The sequence below is a fragment of the Aedes aegypti genome, chromosome 1 (genome assembly GCF_002204515.2).
Source record: "Aedes aegypti strain LVP_AGWG chromosome 1, AaegL5.0 Primary Assembly, whole genome shotgun sequence".
Classification (NCBI taxonomy): Eukaryota; Metazoa; Arthropoda; class Insecta; order Diptera; family Culicidae; genus Aedes; species Aedes aegypti.
Genome location: NC_035107.1, coordinates 19,153,508 through 19,177,794, shown reverse-complemented (window position 1 = coordinate 19,177,794; position 24,287 = coordinate 19,153,508). Strand labels below are relative to the sequence as shown.

At 38.7% G+C, this 24,287-nt stretch overlaps 2 protein-coding genes across 3 annotated transcripts in view; one reads left to right on the top strand and one right to left on the bottom strand.

Moving 5' to 3' along the window:
• LOC5568128 (probable glutamine-dependent NAD(+) synthetase) overlaps positions 1-24,287 on the bottom strand; it is a 380,498-nt gene that overhangs the window by 107,631 nt on the left and 248,580 nt on the right. The gene's annotated exons all lie outside the window — the stretch shown is intronic.
• LOC110674776 (struthiocalcin-2-like) lies at positions 13,310-14,124 on the top strand. Its single transcript, XM_021839070.1, has 2 exons — positions 13,310-13,646; positions 13,707-14,124. Exons 1-2 carry the CDS (start codon positions 13,524-13,526, stop codon positions 14,046-14,048), a joined length of 465 nt encoding a protein of 154 aa, XP_021694762.1. The 5' UTR covers positions 13,310-13,523; the 3' UTR covers positions 14,049-14,124.

The following is a 24,287-nucleotide window of genomic DNA, read 5'->3' as shown; positions in this document are numbered from 1 at the left end:
CACGGATAAACTCCACTTCTTCACAAAACCCCTTGAGAACAAACAAAATGCTCGCTGCTAATTCTTTTTACGCTAAAAATTCGAACTTACGCTCCTCCAGTTAGGGGCGTAAAAAGAGGTTTGGCTGTATGTGATGCGGAAAATTATTCGAAATGAACTTTGACTATTTTCATGTTATCTCCTTGCTTTTCATTTATTAAGAAGGATTTTAAATTGCAGAGCATGTTTAACTGCCATACGTGTACGTATTTTTACAACAAAACTTTCAGACACGGAGAATTCTTGGTCGATTCTTGGTCGATCCAAATGTTGCTCGAATTGTTTGCATCCGGCGATCGGATCATCTAAGACTTGTAATTTCTAGGGACGCCATGGAAGTTCTTTAATGTGGAAATAATCTTGATCAAAATCTGGTAAACTCAAGAGAAAACTAGCATATTTCATTTCTATTCTCCATTTATTTATTTCTATTGAATGAAATATTTCATTCCTACATCACTCATCGGAGTGGCCAATTTACCAGTTTCATTGTTCAAGGAAAATCATACCCTGCGCAATTTCCTGTTCCGGTTAACAATCCAATCCGAATAAAAATTCTAAATAAATAAATGTGCAACTTGGCCGGACAAAAAGAACATAACCTCCACTAAAATCAACGACGTCGGTTGTACAATCTTGTTCATCCAATCCCCAATCCATTTCGTCGCAGTGCCAGTGAGGGTGACCAATCAGTGCCAGAAAAAGACCAAAGGTGGCAAAAATCCTAAACCAGCACCGTCGCGATGATGATTAGCTAACAAAGAAGCACGACTGAATTAGAATATGTTTCTTGCACTCGTGTAGTTGAAAGTGTTCTCCTCGTCATCGTCCTCAGGAAAAGTGTGCACTCTGGAAACTCCGGAAAATTTAATTTAAAATTCAAATATTGAAACTCGAGGTCAATTGAGCACGTTCCGTCGTCCGGGTTGGTGAAGGAAGGTCCTCCCCTTCCTGAAGCCTGAAGCCTCGGATAGAATTTCTGTGTCGAAAGGCGAGCAGCTCTCGTCGGACATGTGAATGCAGTTGAATCTAACGTTGCACAAATTCCACTCCGGGACCCGGCAGAATGAAGAGGGTTTAGCAGCCAACACAGAGGACGAGCTCAAGATGATGGATGCCCCGGTGAATTTCAACGAGGGTAAGTACCAATAATCCAAAAAACGGGCAGAATTACAGCACCCAGCCAATAGCCAATTTCGATGAACTAGATCCTCGGATGTCGTCCCGAGTCGGTCTGGGTGCATACTCCCTCCTAGCCTTACTCCCCCGGAAGAAATTGACGTCAGTGTGCAATTGTTCGATTTGAATCGACCCGAAAATTTACTTTTGTGTGTCATCCAGCCAGACATGTAACGTGAAACGGTCGACGACGATAAATCATAAAACGAACAAATCAAACAATTCGCGTGCTGATGGGGGAAGGAGGATAGAGGGGGGGGGGGGGGGTCTTGGGTCACATGCAACCGAAAATTGCGACCGACCGCGTGTGGGTGGGCTGGGATGAGATATGTATTATACTTTCGAGAAATGACATCCTCGTTTTCGGTGGGATTGATAATGGGTCGGATGGTAGGTGCATTGCTAAAAACAGCAGTAATAATGTTGCTCCACTTTATGGTCGCTGTGATGCGGAGAATGCTGTCATCGTCCTTGCATTATTGCACGAGCAGCTGCAATCCATTTCGCTGGTTTTGGCCAAAGATGCGATGCGAGGTTTGGTCGAATATGTTGTTCGACATCATGAGTCGCCAAGTGCCTTCAAAGGTCGACGCGGGTTCAAATAATGGTTCTTAGTTGCAGATAGAAATACATTCAAACTAGGTTCCCAAAAACTAAGAAAAATTATATCATAAACTTGAAAAGCTTCTTCCTGAAGCTTGGAAAGCTTCTTCCCTGAAGCTTGGAAAGCTTCTTCCCTGAAGCTTGGAAAGCTTCTTCCCTGAAGCTTGGAAAGCTTCTTCCCTGAAGCTGGGAAAGCTTCTTCCCTGAAGCTTGGAAAGCTTCTTCCCTGAAGCTTGGAAAGCTTCTTCCCTGAAGCTTGGAAAGCTTCTTCCCTGAAGCTTGGAAAGCTTCTTCCCTGAAGCTTGGAAAGCTTCTTCCCTGAAGCTTGGAAAGCTTCTTCCCTGAAGCTTGGAAAGCTTCTTCCCTGAAGCTTGGAAAGCTTCTTCCCTGAAGCTTGGAAAGCTTCTTCCCTGAAGCTTGGAAAGCTTCTTCCCTGAAGCTTGGAAAGCTTCTTCCCTGAAGCTTGGAAAGCTTCTTCCCTGAAGCTTGGAAAGCTTCTTCCCTGAAGCTTGGAAAGCTTCTTCCCTGAAGCTTGGAAAGCTTCTTCCCTAAAGCTTGGAAAGCTTCTTCCTGAAGCTTGGAAAGCTTCTTCCTGAAGCTTGGAAAGCTTTTTCATGAAGCTTGGAAAGCTTTTTCCTGAAGCTTGGAAAGCTTCTTCCTGAAGCTTGGAAAGCTTCTTCCTGAAGCTTGGAAAGCTTCTTCCTGAAGCTTGGAAAGCTTATTGCTTAAGCATGGAAAGCTTGGAGAGCTTTTCCCCGAAGCTGGAAAGCTTTTTCCTGAAGGTTGGGAAGATTCTTCCTGAAGCTTGAATGGCTTTTTCCTGAAGCTTGGAAAGCTTGAGAAGCTTCTTCCTGAAGCTTGGGAACCTTCTTCATAAAGCTTGGGAAGTTTTTTCCTGAAGGTAAGGAAGCTTCTTCCTGAAACTTGGGAAGCTTCTTCCTGAAGCTGGAAAGCTTCTCCTCAGTAGCTGGAATCCTTCTCTTAGACACTGGCAAGATTCTCCTCAGAAGCAGGAATACTACGCCTCATGAGCTGCAAATCTTCTCCACAGAATCTGAAAAGCTTCTTCGTAACTCCCCAGAAGCTGGAAAGCTTTCCCTAGAAGTTGGAAAGCTTATCTCATAAAGAAGAAAGCTTCTCCTCAGTAACTGGAAAGCTTCTTTTCAGAAGCTTGAAAGTTTCTCTCCAGAAACGGTCAAGCTTCTCCCAGGAAGCTATAAAGCTTCTTCCCAGAAGTTAGAAAGCTTCTCCCTGAAACTGAAAATCTCCCAAGAACTGGAAAGCTTCTCTCAGAAGTGGCAAAACTTTTCCCAAAAACTAAAAAGCTCTTCTTAGGCGCTGCAAAGCTTCTTCCAAAAGCTGGGAAGCTTCTCCTTAGTAGCTGGAAAGCTTCTCGTCAGAAATTGTAAAGCTTCCCCTCAGAAGCTGGAAAGCTACGCCTCAGGAGAAAACTTTTCCCCATAAGTTGGAAAGCTTGTCTCAAAAACTTGAAAGCTTCTCTCATAAGGTAGAAAGCTTCTCCTCAGTAGATGAAAAACTTCTTCCTAGAAGATAAGCTTAGCTTAGACTGACTACACATATCAATGGTTGCTATTCCTTGATTGCCCGAAGTCAGTGAATATGCAGAAAGAATCAACTAGAAATTAGGCTGGAATTGGTCAAAATCTTCTTTAGTGTGCATAATTCAGTTTGCAGTCAGTATTTATACAAGGTCAACAACGGCACCGGCCACGTCCTTGTAGTCAGGTGGGATTGGGGGAAGGAATGTTAGTGTGTGACCTTTGCTATTTGGAGACCGTCTTTACCTCTGCATCTCCACAAAGGTTACTGGTATGGATGTTTGTTAATAGGGAGAATTCACTTTGATAAGCGATTAGACCATGTTAAAAACAAATTTTGAGGATATAAACATGCCTTTAAATATAATATTTTCAATTGATAGGAAAAAAATCAAAGTAGAAGAAAATAATGTCGACACTTGAAATGACGAATAATTCAAAGTTTGTTGAACATATTATAGCAAAATTCACCGTTCCTACAGCTGTCAGTACGAAAGCATGTGTTATCATATGTAGTAACATGAAAAAAAAAACTCGATTGGCTGAACCATCACACAACACATTTATGCCAACACTGGCAAACCATTCAAAGTTTGTTTTATAACGAAAAACCTTTGCAAATCTTCACTCATAGTGTCGAATCATTCAAAGTATGTCTTAAATTACAAAAACAAAGGTAAAAGGGAAGAAGTATTAAAAAAAAGTAAAAGATAAATAGTTTATAACTAAGAGTTTATGCCGACACTAATAGTGACGAACCATTCATAGTTTGTTGAAAAATCATATTTACGTCTCGCCACTGAACGATTAAATGTGAAGTTTTACGAGTTTTACAGATTTGAAATAAAAGCATGAAACGAGCTCACCAATTCATCCTTCATCCTTGAATGGTTTGCTCGGGCTCTTCAAACCGCATTTCACAATTTCGTCTGCGAAACAGTTAGTTTCGCACTCGATTAACTAAGTTTTTTTTTTACTTTTGTTATTTGAGACTGTTGAATTAATTTAATTCTGAGATTTAATCTCGCACAACTTTTTAAAATGACTTAGTAACAATGAAAGATTGTCTCCCCTCTCGCTCTCTTTTGATTATATACCCAGGTTACCACTAAGCGCTTAAAAAAGCATTTATTTAGCAGTATTGCAATTGTAGAGATAACTTTCCGTTCTACGGTTGAACAGAAAGCTACCGCAGCTGTCACACTAATGATTTTCTCAAAGCATCTTCGATCGGTTGCGATGATACCTTGGAAACCACGCTGATGACTGTTGTTTTCAGCTGTTTTTCAAAGCTTTGGACTCTCCAAGCATACTTTGATTAGTTGGTTTCGTTCAATGATAAAATGATTTTCAAGTCTGCGGTAGAACTTTGACAGCTGCGGTAGAACTTGGCGGCTACCGCAGAACGGAAATTTTTCAAACGAACCGTAATATATGCGCCTTTACTGCAGGTCATTTAATGCTAGCAAGCCATGTATGCGCCTTAAATGCTACCAAAATGTAGGTTTTGGCCCGATATACGGCTGCTTAAATGCTAAGCCTTCAGAAATTTCATATCCGGCTGTCAAAAATGATAACGTCAAAAACGTAACGCTCACTTGGAGAAAAACAAAAAAAAATATATCTTTCTCTCGTTCCCCTCCTTCCATCTTTCGTACCACTCTCTCTCTCTCTCTTTTCTCTTAATACTTTTGTTTAGTCTCATATCGCTGCTGTTTCTATTCCAACATGTTTGTTGATACTCGTCGTCTTTTTGTCATTCCACTGGGATTCGAACCTATGACCCTACGATTGATGAGTGGTGATTGGTGGTACGCCGTGCTACATGAGGAGCTATAAATGAAAAGGTAACGCACGTAGATTTTTTGCAAGACTCAAACTTTGCTTCCACAGGATTTCATTCCTGCTTTGCAAACATTTTCAGTTTGGGCGATCGAATGAAATAGGTGTTGACGTGAGAACTGAGAAGCATTTTTATCCCATTGGTTCAATCCAATGCGTGTGCATTGTACTCTGTAGCCAGAGAGTAGAGAAGTGAATCCGCCTTGCTCTAATCTATTTTAAGTGAATAGTAGAAAAAGGAAGAATGAATGGTGTTGGGTCGATCGATAGTGTTGTGCCTGTCGTTCTACAAGATCGTAAAAAATGGATGTAGAAAAAGTTACGCATATTTTTTTTTGCTTTTATTTACAATTTAAACAGGCTTCAGAAATAAGAACACAAATGTACCAAATGTAGAAATGCTATTTTAATATTACAATTATTGCATCCACTGCATACGGGATTTCACCCTTCTTTTGTTTCAAAGAAATTAAAATAGTTTCAACAATTCTCTCTGCGTGATTAAAAGTTTACGTGTTTGTGTCAGACTTGAATGGGATTCCATCCTTTTCAACTATTCAAATACAGTCGACATTCTACATCTCGATATCTCTCCCTATGTCGATGATTGCTTCGGTCCCTTAATTCTGCATACGACTTCTCGCTCCATATCTCGATATCCTCCGAGCGGCTCCATTTGAATTCGAATGTCGGTTTACTTTTGTATTTTTTGATTTGGATGAAATTTTGCACATGCTTTCTTTATGCCCAAAAATGCCTTTTTGCATCATCGGCTCGCCATTTTGACTCTAGCCTTACTTTTGAGAAGGGCCTAAGAAAAAAATCCTTTATAATTTTCAAAAAATTATAACTTAGAAACGGTTTGTCCGATCAGGCACCAACCGCAAAGTTTTAGGTTATTGTTAGGACTATCTGGAAAAAATATACACTGTAAAAAAAAATGTTGTAATTTTTTATATATCGAAAATAAAGCTTAAAAATCAATTTTCTCAAAAATCGTATTTTTGATTTTTTTTTTATTTTTTTATATGTTAAAGTAGACAAAAAAATGAAGTCTTTTTCACAGTGGATCAAGATGGAGAAATCATGGACAAAAAAGTTATGATTTTTTGAAAATAGGTGAATTTTTGAAAATGGTCATAATAAACTTTTTAAATATTTTTCAACTCGATTTTATGAAAGTACGCAAAATTTACAACAAAGAAGGTTTCCGGAAAAATCAGGCTAACTTTTACCGTTTTAAAGATACAGCGATTTTAATACAAAATTATGATATAATTTTCAATTTTCGGTCATTATAATATAACTTAGAAACGGTTTGTCCGATCAGTTTGGAGTCTTCCGCAAAGTTTTAGGTTATTGTTGGGACTATCTGGAAAAAAATATACACTGTAAAAAATGTTGTAAATTTTTATATATCGAAAATAAAGCTTAAAAATCAATTTTCTCAAAAATCGTATTTTTGACTTTTTTTATATGTTAAAGTAGACAAAAAATGAAGTCTTTTGCACAGTGGGTCAAGATGGAGAAATCATGGACAAAAAAGTTATGTTTTATTTTAAAAAAAAGGTGAATTTGTTGAAAATGGTCATAATAAACTTTTCAAATGTTTCGGTAGCAATTAGCAAAATTTTCTCATATACCTTTTTTGTTGAAAATTTTGCGTACTTTCGTAAAATCGGGTCGAAAAGCATTCAAAAAGTTTATTTAGACCATATTGAAAAATCAACCCTTTTTTTAAAAATCATAACTTTTTTGTCCATGATTTCTCCATCTTGACCCACTGTGCAAAAGACTTCATTTTTTGTCTACTTTAACATATAAAAAAATAAAAAAAATCAAAAATACGATTTTTGAGAAAATTGATTTTTAAGCTTTATTTTCGTTATATAAAAATTTACAACATTTTTTTTTACAGTGTATATTATTTTTCAGATAGTCCCAACAATAACCTAAAACTTTGCGGAAGGCACCAAACTGATCGGACAAATCGTTTCTAAGTTATAATTTTTTGAAAATTATTAGGGATTTTTTTTTCTTAGGCCCTTTTCAAAAGTAAGGCTAGAGTCAAAATGGCGAGCCGATGATGCAAAAAGGCATTTTTGGGCATAAAGAAAGCATGTGCAAAATTTCATCCAAATCAAAAAATATAAAAATGAAATTTGGGAAAAAAGTCGTCATTTTCTGTGGAACCGCTCCTCCTTATCTCGATATCTCCATATTTCGATGTGTTCCTGTTGATTTGTTGTTCCCAATTTTCTCTCTATATGTCGATATGAACATTATCAAAGATTACTAGACCAGATTTAAGCGATTCAGAACAGTTTGGAAATTCGAAATGAAGTTTGTTTGTTTATTATTTTCCTGGTAACGGAGTGATTTTCAATCTAGTATTCATTAGATTGTTTTTTGTCTCGATCTCTCCCTATCTCGATGGTCCCTTCGATATCGAGATGTGGAGAGGCGACTGTATTGATTCATCATCTATCATAAAGTTATGTTCTGTATATCTATCATAAAGTAATGATTCCTCTTAAAAGGCAGGAAAGGGTGTCCTGTAGGCCAGTGACCAAATCTATGAATATTTAGTTTATTCTTACTTTATCCACATGTTCTTTCGCATTGAAGAAGATTGAGACGTCGCACGGTATGTTTTGGACATAAAACGGAAATGTCCCCAAACTGGCCCTGGCGGAACCGGCTACGATATTCCGGAACGGTTCACTTATTTGAATTATGTTGGAATGATGACAATAGACCATTATCTTATATTTTACATAAAAACTTCAGTGTTGCAACTGCAATAAATTAAAAAATAATCCCGTTTCCCAAATTTGGCACCCTCGTGACCCCAGTACAACCCGGAATATCTCCGGCATGGTTTCGAAATCAGCATTCTCCATTCATGACAAATAACTGAAACCTTTTTAAGGTGATTATAGAACGAAGCCACAACTTAAATTTTCACGAGCACGAGACTTGAGAACCCAACAGCGCTCCGCGTTGAAAATTTATCCCATTCATCATCACCAGCAAGCAAGCAATTTGATTGATTTTCAACGCGATCTGTTGTCAGATTCTACAGTGTTGTGCACTTGAAAATTCAAAGTTTGGCTTCGTTTTATAATCACCTTAAAGTAAACTGACAGCGGTTTCATGCAAAAAAACGCAATGGAAGAGGTTAACGTTGCTCAGTTTTTCTTTAAAGAGAAAGTTAAAAAGAGAGCATCTCACTGTTGGGTACATTATTTTTCAAAGTTACGTGAGAAATGTTCGTGGAGTTCCTTAAAATTTTTCTGGAAGAGATTAATAAGGAATCACTAGTTGAATTTACGGAGTAAAAATCGGCGTAGTTTATTTATCCCGGAGTTCCTGCAGGGTTTTCTGGAAAATCGAACGAATTCCTTTCAAAACTCTGGAATAAACAATTTAAGCATAAGCATTGAGGACCGTACAATTCGTAGTTGGTACTCCGTGATTAACCGGAATAATAAAAATTGTACAGGGAATAAACAGATACAGTTTGGGAGTAGCATATCATTTTCAATGTACAAGTTTGAGAACTTCAAACATAGTAATGTCAATCACGGCGCCGGCCATGTTATTACGGCCATCAAGGAAGGAAAGGAACGCGGAAGTATGACGTCCATTGCTACTATACGAGTTTTGTTAGTGAAAGGGGTTAAAAAGCTACATGATCAGGATTCACCTTGGTAAGTGATGCGATTCATGTGGCCTCAGTTAGTTTAACGATAAAATAAATGCAACATTACAACGATACAAATTTGTAGTAACACAAGCATGAAACGAGCAACCTCAGCTAAAGTCACTCCGGTGACACTGTAAAAAAACACGAATCCGCTCGCTTGGGTTTCACTATGTGCACTGCCGACAAAACGCGAAAACTGAAAAAAAATCTTCCAATCCGGCGACGAACGAAAAACAAAAACCCGCTTGCTTGTGTTTCACCCAGCAAACTGTCTAAATCACAGATTGGGCAAAAATTTATCTCTTCCTCTTAATATTTCATTGCTTCAGAAATATCCGGATTAAAACATTTCAGCGAAGTAATTCCTTTTCTCTGCAGTAATCATCCGGGGTATCACTCAATAAACCACACAAACCGAATTTGCGGTGAAACAAATCATAAGATTCTGACTAGCCAAGATAAGCACCATAACAATCAATAAAAACTTAAAAGAATGTGCTGCACATAGGTATATTTTCACATTAATGACACCGCTACTGCCGTGAATCGCAAGTCGGTCCCATCTGTAAAAAGTAGGCACTGGAAAAATGGGCTGTGAAGTTTCCAAAATCGTTTTCAACACGAATACTTATTCGAAAAATTCCAGTGGATTGGAACATGTTTAAATCTTTATGAAACTCACACAATTTGCTTTTCACTACGATATCTTTCCGAGAAAAATATAAAGATGAACGACATAGAAACACGGTTCATTTTTATGTTACACGGTGCGGAAATCAGTAGTGGGACTGATATGCGATTACATTTCATTATGGGACAACTTTACTTGCTGTTTTTTCAGACAGTGCAGGTGAAAGAACACGAGTAGTTATGTTGAAAACTGAATTCAACTCAATTTTGACAAAAATGCAGATGGGACTGACTTGCGATTCACGGCAGACTAGTAAATCGCACATATTTTACACTTTTTGAATTTTGACAGTGCTACCAGAATCCTTTTTAGGCAAATGATTTGATTGATTTTTGGCTCATAATTTGATAGTTACTTGCACGTTTCTTTCATTTAATGCAAAAGTGGATGCTAGCTTTTTAAGAATAAGTTTTTTTTAACCGACGTCATTTTTTGAGAAAATTGACACATTTTACATATTTTTTTAGTTCAGTATTTTGTATTTATTTTAGCATTGTAAACTTAACATCGAATATTATTAGATTTGAAACAAAAAGATTTCATGAAAAATGTTCAAGCTTTTGGTGAAAACACAATTCAATAAACTAGCAACACGTCCTGGCTAGCAACAAAGTGCCCTGTTGCAATTCAACTCAACGGTGTCAAAAAGACTCATGAGAAGTGGTCTTTTGTGACAGGCAATTGATTTCGTTTTTGTACTTCTACCTGACACGTCTTGTCTTAGGTCATCCATTTCTTGATTTGACCGTCCAAATCGAAAATTCCATAGAGCGATAAAAATCGTGACAGAAGATTTTAAACACACGTCCGCACGCATGGCCTGCTATGACCCATCGCCAATCCAGAAGCTGGAAAGCTCTCCCCAGAAACTAGGAAGCTTCTCACCAGCAGTTAGAAAGCTTCTCCCTGAAGCTGAAAATCTCCCAAACACTGGAAAGCTTCTCTCAGAAGCTGCAAAGATTTTCCCAAAGGCTGGAAAGCTTCTCTTAGACGCTGGAAAGCTCCTCCTCAGAAGCTAGAAAGCTTCTTCTCAGTAGCAAGAAAGCTTGTCCTCTTTAGCTGAAAAGCTTCTTCCTAGAAGATGGAAAACTCCTAGAAAGCTAGAAAGCTTCTCTCTGAAGCTAAAAATCTCACAAAAACTGGAAAGCTTGTATCAGAAGCTGAAAAGCTTTTCTCAAAAGCTTCTCTAAGATGATGGGACCTTCCTTAGCCGAGTGGTTAGAGCCCGCGGCTATAAAGTAAAGCCATGCTGAAGGTGTCTGGGTTCGATACCCGGTCGGTCCAGCATCTTTTCGTAATGGAAATTTTCTTGACGAAAATGGCAAATTTAGGACAAAAAGCGCACAGGTTAGAACTGTGGAAGTGCTCTTAGAACACTACACTGAGTAGCCGGCTCTGTTCCATTGGTAACGTCAATGTCAAGAAGAAGGAGAAAAAGAAGAAGAAAACGCTGCAAAGCTTCTTCCCAGAAGCTGGAAAACTTTTCCTCGGAGGCTTCTGGAAAGGAAAGCTTCTGCCGAAAGCCTCTCTCAGAAGTTAGAAACCTTCTCCCTGAAGCTGAAAAATTTCTCCCAAAAACTGAAAAGCTTTTCAGAAGCTGCAAAGCTTCTCCCAGAAGCGGAAAAGCTTCTCCCCAGCTCCCCAGAATCTGGAAAGTTGGATGAATAATCTTGTACAATTTGCTAGCTAGCAGAACCAGTGCCTTTTCATCCTGAAAACGATGTTAGATGATTTAGAACAGGCTCACCACCGTTCAGTTTCTTTCAATTTTTCCATTCTTGTGGACGTTCTTTTTCAATGTCTCACTAGCCAAAAATTAGTTCCCTTCCAGTCTCCAACCTCAACACCTCATCCGTCTTCCATCGATTTGCGCGCCAATTGCACATATCGAGTGAAGAACGAGCGTCGACCCTTCGAGGCATAAATCTTCCATTAGTGCTCCCACGCTATCAATTTGCTTCATGTTCTCAACATCTCACCCTGCCAAAGCACACTCGCTCCAACAGCTGTCAGCGCCGATTTGTCCGCCCCCCTTTAACTGGAAATCTTTGTATCTCCCAGCAGCCAAGTCGGAAGAGGATTCGCCAAGAGCTGAGCAAAATTCATTTCGACAAACTGCCATAAACTGAGTTTCAATGTAGGCAAGAAAGGACTGCCTATACAGGAAAAAAACGCAGGGACCTGAACTCGGAAGGACGCGGACCCGTAATAAAAGCTTTTCCTGCTTTTTGTCTGCTCTGTGTTTTTTTTCTCTCTAGCTCGAGGGATTAAAGGAGCAGAAGCCCAAAAAAATGGTGAAACATCATTATTCGGTTCGGAAATCATCGGCTTTTCGCCGTTCAGTGTTGTTGATTGTAGAGAATAGATAAAACAGAAAAAAAGTACGAAGGAAATGAGTGGGGTATTGGGGGGAGGAGTGGGGTTTGGTTCTAAATCCAGGTCAGTGGAACGTTTCTGTGGGAAACCGACTCGACGGTCGTTGTCATTGTGTTGTTGCCTTTCGTTTTGCCGAGTCAATTGGCAACAAACGATAACCGTAGGGGGAGAATCGTCCTTTGCACAATTCGACGAGAAGTAATTAATTCCAACCGATTCCGTCGATGTCTGAGTTGCGATTTTTATGGGACTCGAAGGTTGATATTTCTCCCACGGGGGGTGCTGCGGGCCTTGACCTCTCGGTTTCGGCTTGGATTGCTGGTTTTGGTGCTTGAGTCGAGACGATTTTGTTTGAGCGAGAAAAAGGTTGTAAAGTTTGTGAATGAGGATCGTAAATTTTGTGAAATTGTTGCAATGAGCCATTTAGAGCAGGATAAAATTGTTTCTCCCTTGATTACAACAAAGAGTATCAATGTCAATAAATAAGTTTTTCCAGAGCTTTGAAACTTGAAATTTGAAATTACAAATTAGAAATTAGAAATTAGAAATTAGAAATTCCAAATTCGAAATTTGAAATTTGAAATTTGAAATTTGAAATTTGAAATTTGAAATTTGAAATTTGAAATTTGAAATTTGAAATTTGAAATTTGAAATTTGAAATTTGAAATTTGAAATTTGAAATTTGAAATTTGAAATTTGAAATTTGAAATTTGAAATTTGAAATTTGAAATTTGAAATTTGAAATTTGAAATTTGAAATTTGAAATTTGAAATTTGAAATTTGAAATTTGAAATTTGAAATTTGAAATTTGAAATTTGAAATTTGAAATTTGAAATTTGAAATTTGAAATTTGAAATTTGAAATTTGAAATTTGAAATTTGAAATTTGAAATTTGAAATTTGAAATTTGAAATTTGAAATTTGAAATTTGAAATTTGAAATTTGAAATTTGAAATTTGAAATTTGAAATTTGAAATTTGAAATTTGAATTGAAATTTGAAATTTGAAATTTGAAATTTGAAATTTGAAATTTCAAATTTCAAATTTCAAATTTCAAATTTGAAATTCGAAATTTGAAATTTGAAATTTGAAATTTGAAATTTGAAATTTGAAATTTGAAATTTGAAATTTGAAATTTGAAATTTGAAATTTGAAATTTGAAATTTGAAATTTGAAATTTGAAATTTGAAATTTGAAATTTGAAATTTGAATTTTCAAATTTCAAATTTTATATTTCAATAATTTTTTAATAGGCACCGAGATTGAGGTTCCAATGTACTTAACTAATGGGTAAACGCGTCTCACCGTTTATTTTTGCACAGTCCACTGATTACAAACGAGGTTAATCGTGTCACTAGTTAAGCTTATCATCGAATGAATCACCATTTTCAAAACATATTGATCGCCCTCAGCGCCGTCCGATCGCAGCAAGTTTATTTTTTTGATGTCTTCGAGTGAAACCTTTGGTCGAGAGATTTGAACAAAGTTGCAATCAGTACGCTTCCAGCAACCGAGTAAGCAGTAGGATGAAATCCCAGATCATCTGGCTTTTGGCCGGGCTAGTCGTCCTGGTCGTGTGCGACAGTCCAGCTCAAGGAATGCGAGCAGAGTGTGATGATGAGCAAACGTATATCATCCCCCATTTCAAAGTGAGTAAAATAAGGTTTTCCACATGTTTAAACAGTAAAACATTCGTATTCAACTTGCAGAGTAACTGGTACAAAGCCATGGAATACTGTCACTATTTGGGCTTAAAGTTGGCAACAGTGCCCAGCATCGACAAGCAGCTGCAAATCGAGGACAGTATCGAACGGACGGATAAGGGTAACGGTACCACATTTTGGACCGGTGGTAACGATTTGGGAGACAACGAAAACTTCCACTGGTATTCGACGGGTACTCGGATTGTGTGGTTCAATTGGAGTATGGACGCATATAGCAGAAATGGCAACTGCATATATCTGCATCGCAAAAATGATGATCCTAGCACATGGTCATGGAGCACTGAACGCTGCAGTCAGGCGAAATATTTCGTTTGCGAAAGGGCTTAAGGTGATCGTTTTTCGATCAACTGTTCAATGTTTCAAATGGAAACTTCAACGGTCTCAATAAAAACCAATCTAGAAATCCGATTTTTTCTTCAAGTGAACAAACATTTTGCCAAATATGCGAATCAAACCTTTCCAAGAATCAATCTCAATCTCAATCTGAATCGCAATCTGAATCTCAATCTCGATCTCAATCTCAATCTCAATCTCAATATAAATCTTAATCTCAATCTCAACCTCAATTTCAATTTCGATCTCGATCTCGATCTCGATCAAAATCTCAATCTCAATCTCAATGTCAATCTCAATCTCAACGTCAATCTCAATCTAAATCTCGATCTCAATCTCAATCTCAATCTCAATCTCAATCTCAATCTCAATCTCAACATCAATCTCAATCTCGATCTCGATCTCAATCTCATTCTCGATCTAGATCAATCTCAATGTCAATCTCGATCTCAGGATTCAGGAAGAAAATTCATAAGGTCCAGGAAGAAGCTTTCCAAGCTTTTAGGATAGGCTTTCCAAGCTTCAGGAAGAAGCTTTCCAAGCTTTTGGGTAGAAGCTGTCCAAGCTTTTGGGAAGAAGCTTTCCAAGCTTCGGGAAGAAGCTTTCCAAGCTTCGGGGAGAAGCTTTCCAAGCTTCGGGAAGAAGCTTTCCAAGCTTCGGGAAGAAGCTTTCCAAGCTTCGGGAAGAAGCTTTCCAAGCTTCGGGAAGAAGCTTTCCAAGCTTCGGGAAGAAGCTTTCCAAGCTTCGGGAAGAAGCTTTCCAAGCTTCGGGAAGAAGCTTTCCAAGCTTCGGGAAGAAGCTTTCCAAGCTTCGGGAAGAAGCTTTCCAAGCTTCGGGAAGAAGCTTTCCAAGCTTCGGGAAGAAGCTTTCCAAGCTTCGGGAAGAAGCTTTCCAAGCTTCGGGAAGAAGCTTTCCAAGCTTCGGGAAGAAGCTTTCCAAGCTTCGGGAAGAAGCTTTCCAAGCTTCGGGAAGAAGCTTTCCAAGCTTCGGGAATCAGGGAAGAAGCTTTCCAAGCTTCGGGAAGAAGCTTTCCAAGCTTCGGGAAGAAGCTTTCCAAGCTTCGGGAAGAAGCTTTCCAAGCTTCGGGAAGAAGCTTTCCAAGCTTCGGGAAGAAGCTTTCCAAGCTTCGGGAAGAAGCTTTCCAAGCTTCGGGAAGAAGCTTTCCAAGCTTCGGGAAGAAGCTTTCCAAGCTTCGGGAAGAAGCTTTCCAAGCTTCGGGAAGAAGCTTTCCAAGCTTCGGGAAGAAGCTTTCCAAGCTTCGGGAAGAAGCTTTCCAAGCTTCGGGAAGAAGCTTTCCAAGCTTCGGGAAGAAGCTTTCCAAGCTTCGGGAAGAAGCTTTCCAAGCTTCGGGAAGAAGCTTTCCAAGCTTCGGGAAGAAGCTTTCCAAGCTTCGGGAAGAAGCTTTCCAAGCTTCGGGAAGAAGCTTTCCAAGCTTCGGGAAGAAGCTTTCCAAGCTTCGGGAAGAAGCTTTCCAAGCTTCGGGAAGAAGCTTTCCAAGCTTCGGGAAGAAGCTTTCCAAGCTTCGGGAAGAAGCTTTCCAAGCTTCGGGAAGAAGCTTTCCAAGCTTCGGGAAGAAGCTTTCCGAGCTTCGGGAAGAAGCTTTCCAAGCTTCGGGAAAAAGCTTTCCAAGCTTCAGGAAGAAACTTTCCAAGCTTCAGGAAGAAACTTTCCAAGCTTCAGGAAGAAGCTTTCCCAGCTTCAGAAAGAAGCTTTCCAAGCTTCAGGAAGAAACTTTCCAAGCTTCAGAAAGAAGCTTTCCCAGCTTCAGGAAGAATCTTTCCCAGCTTCAGGAAGAAGCTTTCCCGGCTTCGGGAAGAAGTTGTCCAATATTCTGAGGAGAAGCATCAATGCTTCTTGGATGAAGTTTCCCAAGCTTCAGGAAGAAGCATTCCATGCCACTGGAAAGAAGCTTTCCCAGCTTCTGGGAAGACACTTCCCAAGCTTCTGGGAAGACACTTCCCAAGCTTCTAAGAAGAAGCTTCCCAAAGATCAGGAAGAAGCTTCCCAAGGTTCAGGAAGCTTCTTTCTAAAACTTGGGAAGCTTCCTTCTAAAACTTGGGAAGCTTCTTTCTAAAGCTTTCGAAACTTTTTTATGAAGCTTGAGAAGCTTTGCAAGCTTCAGGAAGAAGCTTTGCAAGCTTCAGGAAGAAGCTTTTCAAGCTTCAGGAAGAAGCTTTCCAAGCTTCGGGAAGAAGCTTTCCAAGCTTCGGGAAGAAGCTTTCCAAGCTTCGGGAAGAAGCTTTCCAAGCTTCGGGAAGAAGCTTTCCAAGCTTCGGGAAGAAGCTTTCCAAGCTTCGGGAAGAAGCTTTCCAAGCTTCGAGAAGAAGCTTTCCAAGTTTCGGGAAGAAGCTTTCCAAGTTTCGGGAAGAAGCTTTCCAAGCTTCGGGAAGAAGCTTTCCAAGCTTCGGGAAGAAGCTTTCCAAGCTTCGGGAAGAAGCTTTCCAAGCTTCGGGAAGAACTTTCCAAGCTTCGGGAAGAACTTTCCAAGCTTCGGGAAGAAGCTTTCCAAGCTTCGGGAAGAAGCTTTCCAAGCTTCGGGAAGAAGCTTTCCAAGCTTCGGGAAGAAGCTTTCCAAGCTTCGGGAAGAAGCTTTCCAAGCTTCAGGGAAGAAGCTTTCCAAGCTTCGGGAAGAAGCTTTCCAAGCTTCGGGAAGAAGCTTTCCAAGCTTCGGGAAGAAGCTTTCCAAGCTTCGGGAAGAAGCTTTCCAAGCTTCGGGAAGAAGCTTTCCAAGCTTCGGGAAGAAGCTTTCCAAGCTTCGGGAAGAAGCTTTCCAAGCTTCGGGAAGAAGCTTTCCAAGCTTCGGGAAGAAGCTTTCCAAGCTTCGGGAAGAAGCTTTCCAAGCTTCGGGAAGAAGCTTTCCAAGCTTCGGGAAGAAGCTTTCCAAGCTTCGGGAAGAAGCTTTCCAAGCTTCGGGAAGAAGCTTTCCAAGCTTCGGGAAGAAGCTTTCCAAGCTTCGGGAAGAAGCTTTCCAAGCTTCGGGAAGAAGCTTTCCAAGCTTCGGGAAGAAGCTTTCCAAGCTTCGGGAAGAAGCTTTCCAAGCTTCGGGAAGAAGCTTTCCAAGCTTCGGGAAGAAGCTTTCCAAGCTTCGGGAAGAAGCTTTCCAAGCTTCGGGAAGAAGCTTTCCAAGCTTCGGGAAGAAGCTTTCCAAGCTTCGGGAAGAAGCTTTCCAAGCTTCGGGAAGAAGCTTTCCAAGCTTCGGGAAGAAGCTTTCCAAGCTTCGGGAAGAAGCTTTCCAAGCTTCGGGAAGAAGCTTTCCAAGCTTCGGGAAGAAGCTTTCCAAGCTTCGGGAAGAAGCTTTCCAAGCTTCGGGAAGAAGCTTTCCAAGCTTCGGGAAGAAGCTTTCCAAGCTTCGGGAAGAAGCTTTCCAAGCTTCGGGAAGAAGCTTTCCAAGCTTCGGGAAGAAGCTTTCCAAGCTTCGGGAAGAAGCTTTCCAAGCTTCGGGAAGAAGCTTTCCAAGCTTCGGGAAGAAGCTTTCCAAGCTTCGGGAAGAAGCTTTCCAAGCTTCGGGAAGAAGCTTTCCAAGCTTCGGGAAGAAGCTTTCCAAGCTTCGGGAAGAAGCTTTCCAAGCTTCGGGAAGAAGCTTTCCAAGCTTCGGGAAGAAGCTTTCCAAGCTTCGGGAAGAAGCTTTCCAAGCTTCGGGAAGAAGCTTTCCAAGCTTCGGGAAGAACTTTCCAAGCTTCGGGAAGAACTTTCCAAGCTTCGGGAAGAACTTTCCAAGCTTCGGGAAGAAGCTTTCCAAGCTTCGGGAAGAAGCTTTCCAAGCTTCGGGAAGAAGCTTTCCAAGCTTCGGGAAGAAGCTTTCCAAGCTTCGGGAAGAAGCTTTCCAAGCTTCGGGAAGAAGCTTTCCAAGCTTCGGGAAGAAGCTTTCCAAGCTTCGGGAAGAAGCTTTCCAAGCTTCGGGAAGAAGCTTTCCAAGCTTCGGGAAGAAGCTTTCCAAGCTTCGGGAAGAAGCTTTCCAAGCTTCGGGAAGAAGCTTTCCAAGCTTCGGGAAGAACTTTCCAAGCTTCGGGAAGAAGCTTTCCAAGCTTCGGGAAGAACTTTCCAAGCTTCGGGAAGAACTTTCCAAGCTTCGGGAAGAAGCTTTTCGAGCTTCAAGAAGAAGCTTTCCAAGCTTCAGAAAGAAGCTTCAGGAAGAAGTTTCTCAAGCTTCTGGAAAAATTGCTTGAAAACTGTTGCAGGTTTATTCGTCGCTTTTAAAAATATGGGAGCGTAAGCTTCCAATGGACATGTTGCAACCCTACATGTTGAAGGTAGAAACAAGACAAGACACCCAGTCTACTGCAGCTTTGAGCTCTTGCGAAAAAAAGGACATGAGACAGCAAATTTGTTGGTGCATTGCAAACAATATGCAATGCAACGCTCCGTCCGGTTTTTACTCGGTAAATATCCTGGCACAGATTTTTGCCGGTTTTCTTCTGACTCTGGTTTGCAATTGTGGTCGAGTTGAAAGGGTGGAACATCAACTTTGAAAAAAACAAAAAAGTAACTGAGCTTGCTCCAACCAGTTGTCGTCGCACCTGACGTGGAAAGGTACCCTCTTTCAACTCTAGGACAGGGGTGGGCATCGGAGTAAGCTTGATGAATCAAAGCGTTTATTTATTTGCCAGTGTGCCCTCCAGACCAACCGCTCTCCGGCCCCTCTCCTTTTCCGTTTTCGTTGTTTAACAAAGCAGACACATTTATGCCCTATCATCAAAGAATTTTTATTTTGATGGTACCTTCCACCAAACCTACCCGAACCCGCATTCCAGGGAAATGGCTTCTCGGAAGCTCATGCGTAAAGTGAGTGATGTACCGAACAAAGGTCAAGGAACGAAACCGTGAACGTTCGGTACCAAGAGCCGACAGTGTTTGATGTTTTAATTTTGGCAGAATTAGGAAAAGAATCATTGAATGCACCGTGGTTTCGACTTGCATAAAGTTGAGTAGGAAAATCATTTGAAATTTGATGGAAGAAGGTCAACACATGCATCGTTCATCGTTCTCAATTTCAATTTCAATCTCATACTTTATGTCAACATCAATCTCAATTTTAATCTTAATAAAAATCTCAATCGTAATCGCAATCTCAATCTCCATATTAATTTCAATCTCAATGTCAGTGTCAATCTCAATTTCAATCTAATCTCAACCTTAATCTCAATCTCAATCGCTATTTAAATCTCAATCTCAATCTCAATCACAATCTCAATCTCAACCTCGTTGTCAATCTCAATCTCTTTAATCTCAATCTCAATCTCGATCTCGATCTTGATCTCAATCTCAGTCTCAATCTCAATCTTGATCTTTATAATTTACTAGAGAATTACTCAATCACCTTAATTTCAATCTCAATCGCTATTTAAATCTCAATGCCAATTTAAACCTCAATGTCAATCTCAATCTCGAACTCAATCTCAATCTCAATCTCAATCTCAATCTCAATCTCAATCTCAATCTCAACCTCGATCTCAATCGCAATCTCATTCTCAATCTCAATCTCAATCTCAATCTCGATCTCGATCTCAATCTCAATCTTAATCTAAATCTCAATCACCTGAATCTCAATCACAATCTCAATCGAAATCTCAATCTCGATCTCGATCTTAATCTCAATCATCTGAATCTCAAGCTCAATCACAATCTCAATCTCAACCTAAATCTCAATCGCTATTTATATCTCAATGTCAATTTAAACCTCAATGTCAGTCTCAATCTCAATCACAATCTCAACCAAAATCTCAACCAAAATCTCAATCTCAATCGCTATTTAAATCTCAATGTCAATGTCAATCTCAATCTCCATTGCAATCTCAATCGCAATGTCAATCTCATTCTCAATCTCGATATCAATGTAGAGCTCATCCTCAATGTCAATATCAATTTAAGTTTTAATGTAAATCTTTTATTATGGATGCTGAACATCAGAAGCAAATCTGGTGTGGATTCCTAAAATTGGTGATTTTATACCGGAATCAGAGTCGGAAAGTAAGTAAGAAATGGAAAGTCATAAAATTAATAAGAAAGCACGAGAACGAGGGACCAATTACAAAGGAACTGGAAATGCTTACAAGTAAAAGTAGAAACTTCAAAATATATTGCATTAGAAATATGCCAAAAACAGAAAAAGAGATTATAAAAAATAACGAACAACAGGAAAGAAGAGGTAAAGCAAGCAAAAAATCTAGAGGCAAAAAGTCTAGTTCTATGTCGCGTCTAGTGAAACAACAGAAAAAAAAAACAGGGAAATAACAGAAGAAACACATAAGAAACCCAAGAAAATGGTAATGGGACCCTGAGAAAAAGAAACAAAATTAGTAATCAATAATATAATAACTATTCTCTATCTTCTTAACCTCTCTTCCCTATATCTCTCTCCTTAATCTCCCTATTCCTTATAAACTCTTTAACGTCTCTCATCTCTTCATGCTTTTTCTCTTATCTTTCTTGTATATTTCGCTTTTATTTCATCTCTAAATCTCTAACCTACTTCTTTTGTTTCTTACGTATCCTGCTCAATTTTCTCCTTCATCTTTCAATCTCTTCAATATTTCTCTTATTTCTCCTCTCTTTCCTTGCCCTGTAGCCAATTTTTTTTAGTTATTCTTGCATTTTGTTTTCTCGAAATTACTTCCATTTCTTTTGTTTTGTCCTGTCATCTTTTTTTTCGCGATTTTGTTGTTGTTGACTGTGGATTCAGAACACCACGAGCAAATCTGGTGCGAATACTCAATTTGTTTTTTTTTTGTCGGAATCAGAACCGAAAAGTAACTCATTGAATCCAAAATGGATAGAAATCGCGAGAAAATCCATACAAATAGCGAAAACAAAACGCTAAAGAAAAGTGAGAGAACAACAACAAGAGAAACTGAATAAAGCAAGAAAGTAATAAAAAACCAGAAAACACGAGAAGAAGGAAAAGGAACGGAAAATGGCTTCAAAGAAAAGCAGAGGAAAAAAGAGAGAAACACTATATTAGAACCATAGCAAAAACAGTAAGAGAAATAATTAAAACAAACATAAGGACATAACAAAAGTTTAAAGAGTAAACTCGGGAAAGAAACGTAATGAACTCTTGAAAAGGAAAGACATAAGAAGAATAGCAAGTGAAGCTAAATCGGAAGTGACAAATTTCAAGAGGCAAAAAGTATTGTTCTTCGTCGCGTCTAGTGAGAAGAACCTGAACAAAAACCAAGAAAATAACCGAAGAAACATATAATATAAACAAAACGAGAGAAATGAGAAACATTAATAATTTAATGGTGAACGAAACTTAAAACACGAGGGTAATGATGAAAACCTCAATGAAATAAAACCAAATATATATAAAAAAACGAATGGAGCGCGAAAACATATAAAAAAATGTGAATGAACAGAACTGAGTAAATGAAAACCGAAATCAATAGAGTAAAAAAATAATATACCAACCGTTGAAGGAGGAAAGCAATGATATCATGAAAGAGAAGAGAAAAATGAAAACTGGAGGATCGATTGTAACAAAAGAACGGAAGAAATCGTACGACAAATTACGAGATCTAATACAATTTAGCGAGAGAAATTGTGAACATAATTGAAGATAAATGAGAAAAAAAACTAAAGCAATGTAATAAATCTCGATCTGCGTGTGCCAAAGAAACAAGAAAAATCTCTGTCAACAAATGGAAAACCCATCTTCTTGTTCACCCTCTTTCTTCTCCAACTCTATCCTATAACTCTACTCAATTTATGTTTTCTGTCTTTTTTTCTCAACTCTTTTCAATCTCTCTCTCTCTCTCTTTTCTTACTTCCCCATTTTGTTTAATCTCCAGCCCATTTTTCAACCTCTCTTTCTATCCGTAACCATCTCAACTTCCTCCTCTGTCTTCTAAATCTCTATTTCTCTTTCCTCTATCACTTTTGCATTTTGTTTCCTTAAAATTTCGTCCATTTGTTTTGGTTCTTCATATTTTCAATCTTATCCCGATTTCCTTTTATTGTGGATTGTGGATGCAGAACATTAGTAGCAAATCTGGTGCTAATACACAATTTAATAATTTTGTTTTTCGGAATCAGAATCGGAAAGTAAACACAATGAATGCGAAATAAACAGAAATCGCGAGAAAATTCATACAAACAGCGAGAGAAAACACTACATAAAAATGGGAGAACATTTACAAGAGAAACGAAATATAGCTGGAAAGTTAAAAAAATAGCATAAGATTAATTAAAATTGTTAGGGAAAAGAGCAGAAAAACTAAACCACGAAGTGTTAAATAGAAATAGAGAAAAAATAAATCACGTGAAGTAGACAAAACACTGAGAGACAAAAGAGATAACAAGGAAGCGACATAAGAAATGGAACGCCCATATTCTTGTTCCCCCTCTTTCTTCTCTAAATCTATCCTCCATCTTCCCTATCTCTCTTTCCTATATCTCTACTCCATCTTTGTTCTATGTCTTCTTTTTTCAACTTTTTTCCATCTCTCTTCTCTGAATGATCATTCTCTTTTCTTTTTCCTCTATTTCTTCTTGATTCTCTATTTATATCTCTTTTCTATTTCTTTTTTCCCCGTAACCTGCTCAACTTTCTTTCCTTGTCTAAATCTCTATTTTCTCTCTTCTCTATCACTTTTGCAACTGTTGCTTATCCTGCAGCCATCTTTTAGTAACTCTTGCATTCTGTATTCTCGACATTTCTTCCATTTCATATGTTTTGTCATGTTTTCAATCTTATCGCGATTTTCTTTTGTGAAATTTTTTGCAATCAGAATTGGAAAGTAAACTCAATAAATCCGAAAAAAAACGAAATCGCGAGAAAATTCATTCAAACAGCGAGACAAAACGCTAAATAAACATTAGAATAACAATTACTAGGAAAACAAAACAAAAATGACATAAGATGAGGATAAAGTTGAAGAAATTGTTAGAAAAAATCCAGTGAAGCAGGCGAAACAGTGAGAAACAAAAGAGAAATCAAGGAAGCGACAAAATAAATCACATAAGAACGGAAGAAATCGCAAGACATATTACGGGAGCTAATACAATGTAGTAGGAGAAATTGTGAGATAAAGTGAAGACAAAGGAGAAGAAATCTATAGAAATGTAATGGACTCCGAACTGAGTAGTAACATTGCGTGTGTCACAAGACAAGTCGTCAAAGGAAGGAAAAACTCTGTTAATAAATAGTATATTTTTCTTTCTGTACCCTCTCTTTCTTTTTTAATGCCCTATTTTCTCTTACTCTCTTCCCTATCGCTTGCCTTTAACTTTGTTCTCTATCTCTCTTTTTTCAACTCTTTTCCATCTTTGATTTGTGAATACTTTTTCTCTCTTATATTTCTTCTTTATTTCTCCTTTATATCATCTGTCTTCTCTACTTCCCTTGCTTATTCCGTAACCTGCTTAACTTCTTCCTCTATATTCTAGTGATAAACCGAAAAAAAATTAGAAACCGCAAGCAAAATCATACAAACAGTGAGAGAAAACGCTACAGAAGTAACTAAGTAAAATAGAAATTTCAAAGTAAAGGAAGTAAAATGAAGAGATAACGAGCAAAATGAGAAAAATTGAAAGCAGAGCGGAAATTAATAGAGGAAGAGGAGAGATTGCTTAAAAAACAAATGCAAAAACAAGATAAATAACTTAAAATATGTTATTACAGATAAAAGAAGACAAAACGAAACTGAATGAAAGGGAAGGTAAACAAAAAGAGAGAAAAACGTAACGAATGAAAAGAAAAACAAATGCCACAAAGAAAAGAATAGGTATTTGGAAAAAATAATTACAAGAAACGAACAAAATAAACCACTGCGTCTCGCCCCGGGTCCCTTACAAGAAAAATCACCCTATCAACCATGGCGAATCCCGTGTATCTGTAAGCTCAATCGATCCGAACCGGAGCAAATCACCCGCAAGTAGCTTTCGTTTGGTTCAAAAATAAATTCAGACGCCGGTGGAGCCCGGAGGAAAAATCCAATAGACAACGGATGCCCCCCTCCCGCAATTTGTAATGTTGGGTTGTTAAATCAAATGACTGAATTTTGTACTTTCTCGTGTCGGCCTCACCCGCCTCACCTGGATGCGACGAAAAATCCGAACGTTAGTTATGTTTTACGTGTTCTCTTTGTTTGGAAAAGGGATCCGAAGGGATGTGGGTGCATGAAAATCGGTAAGAAACATCGGGTCAATAGCGTGTAGAATTTGTTCTTCCATGGGAATGAAACGGTAAACCGAAAAATTTACTCTACCAGAACCTAAACCTTCGTGTGTGGGGAT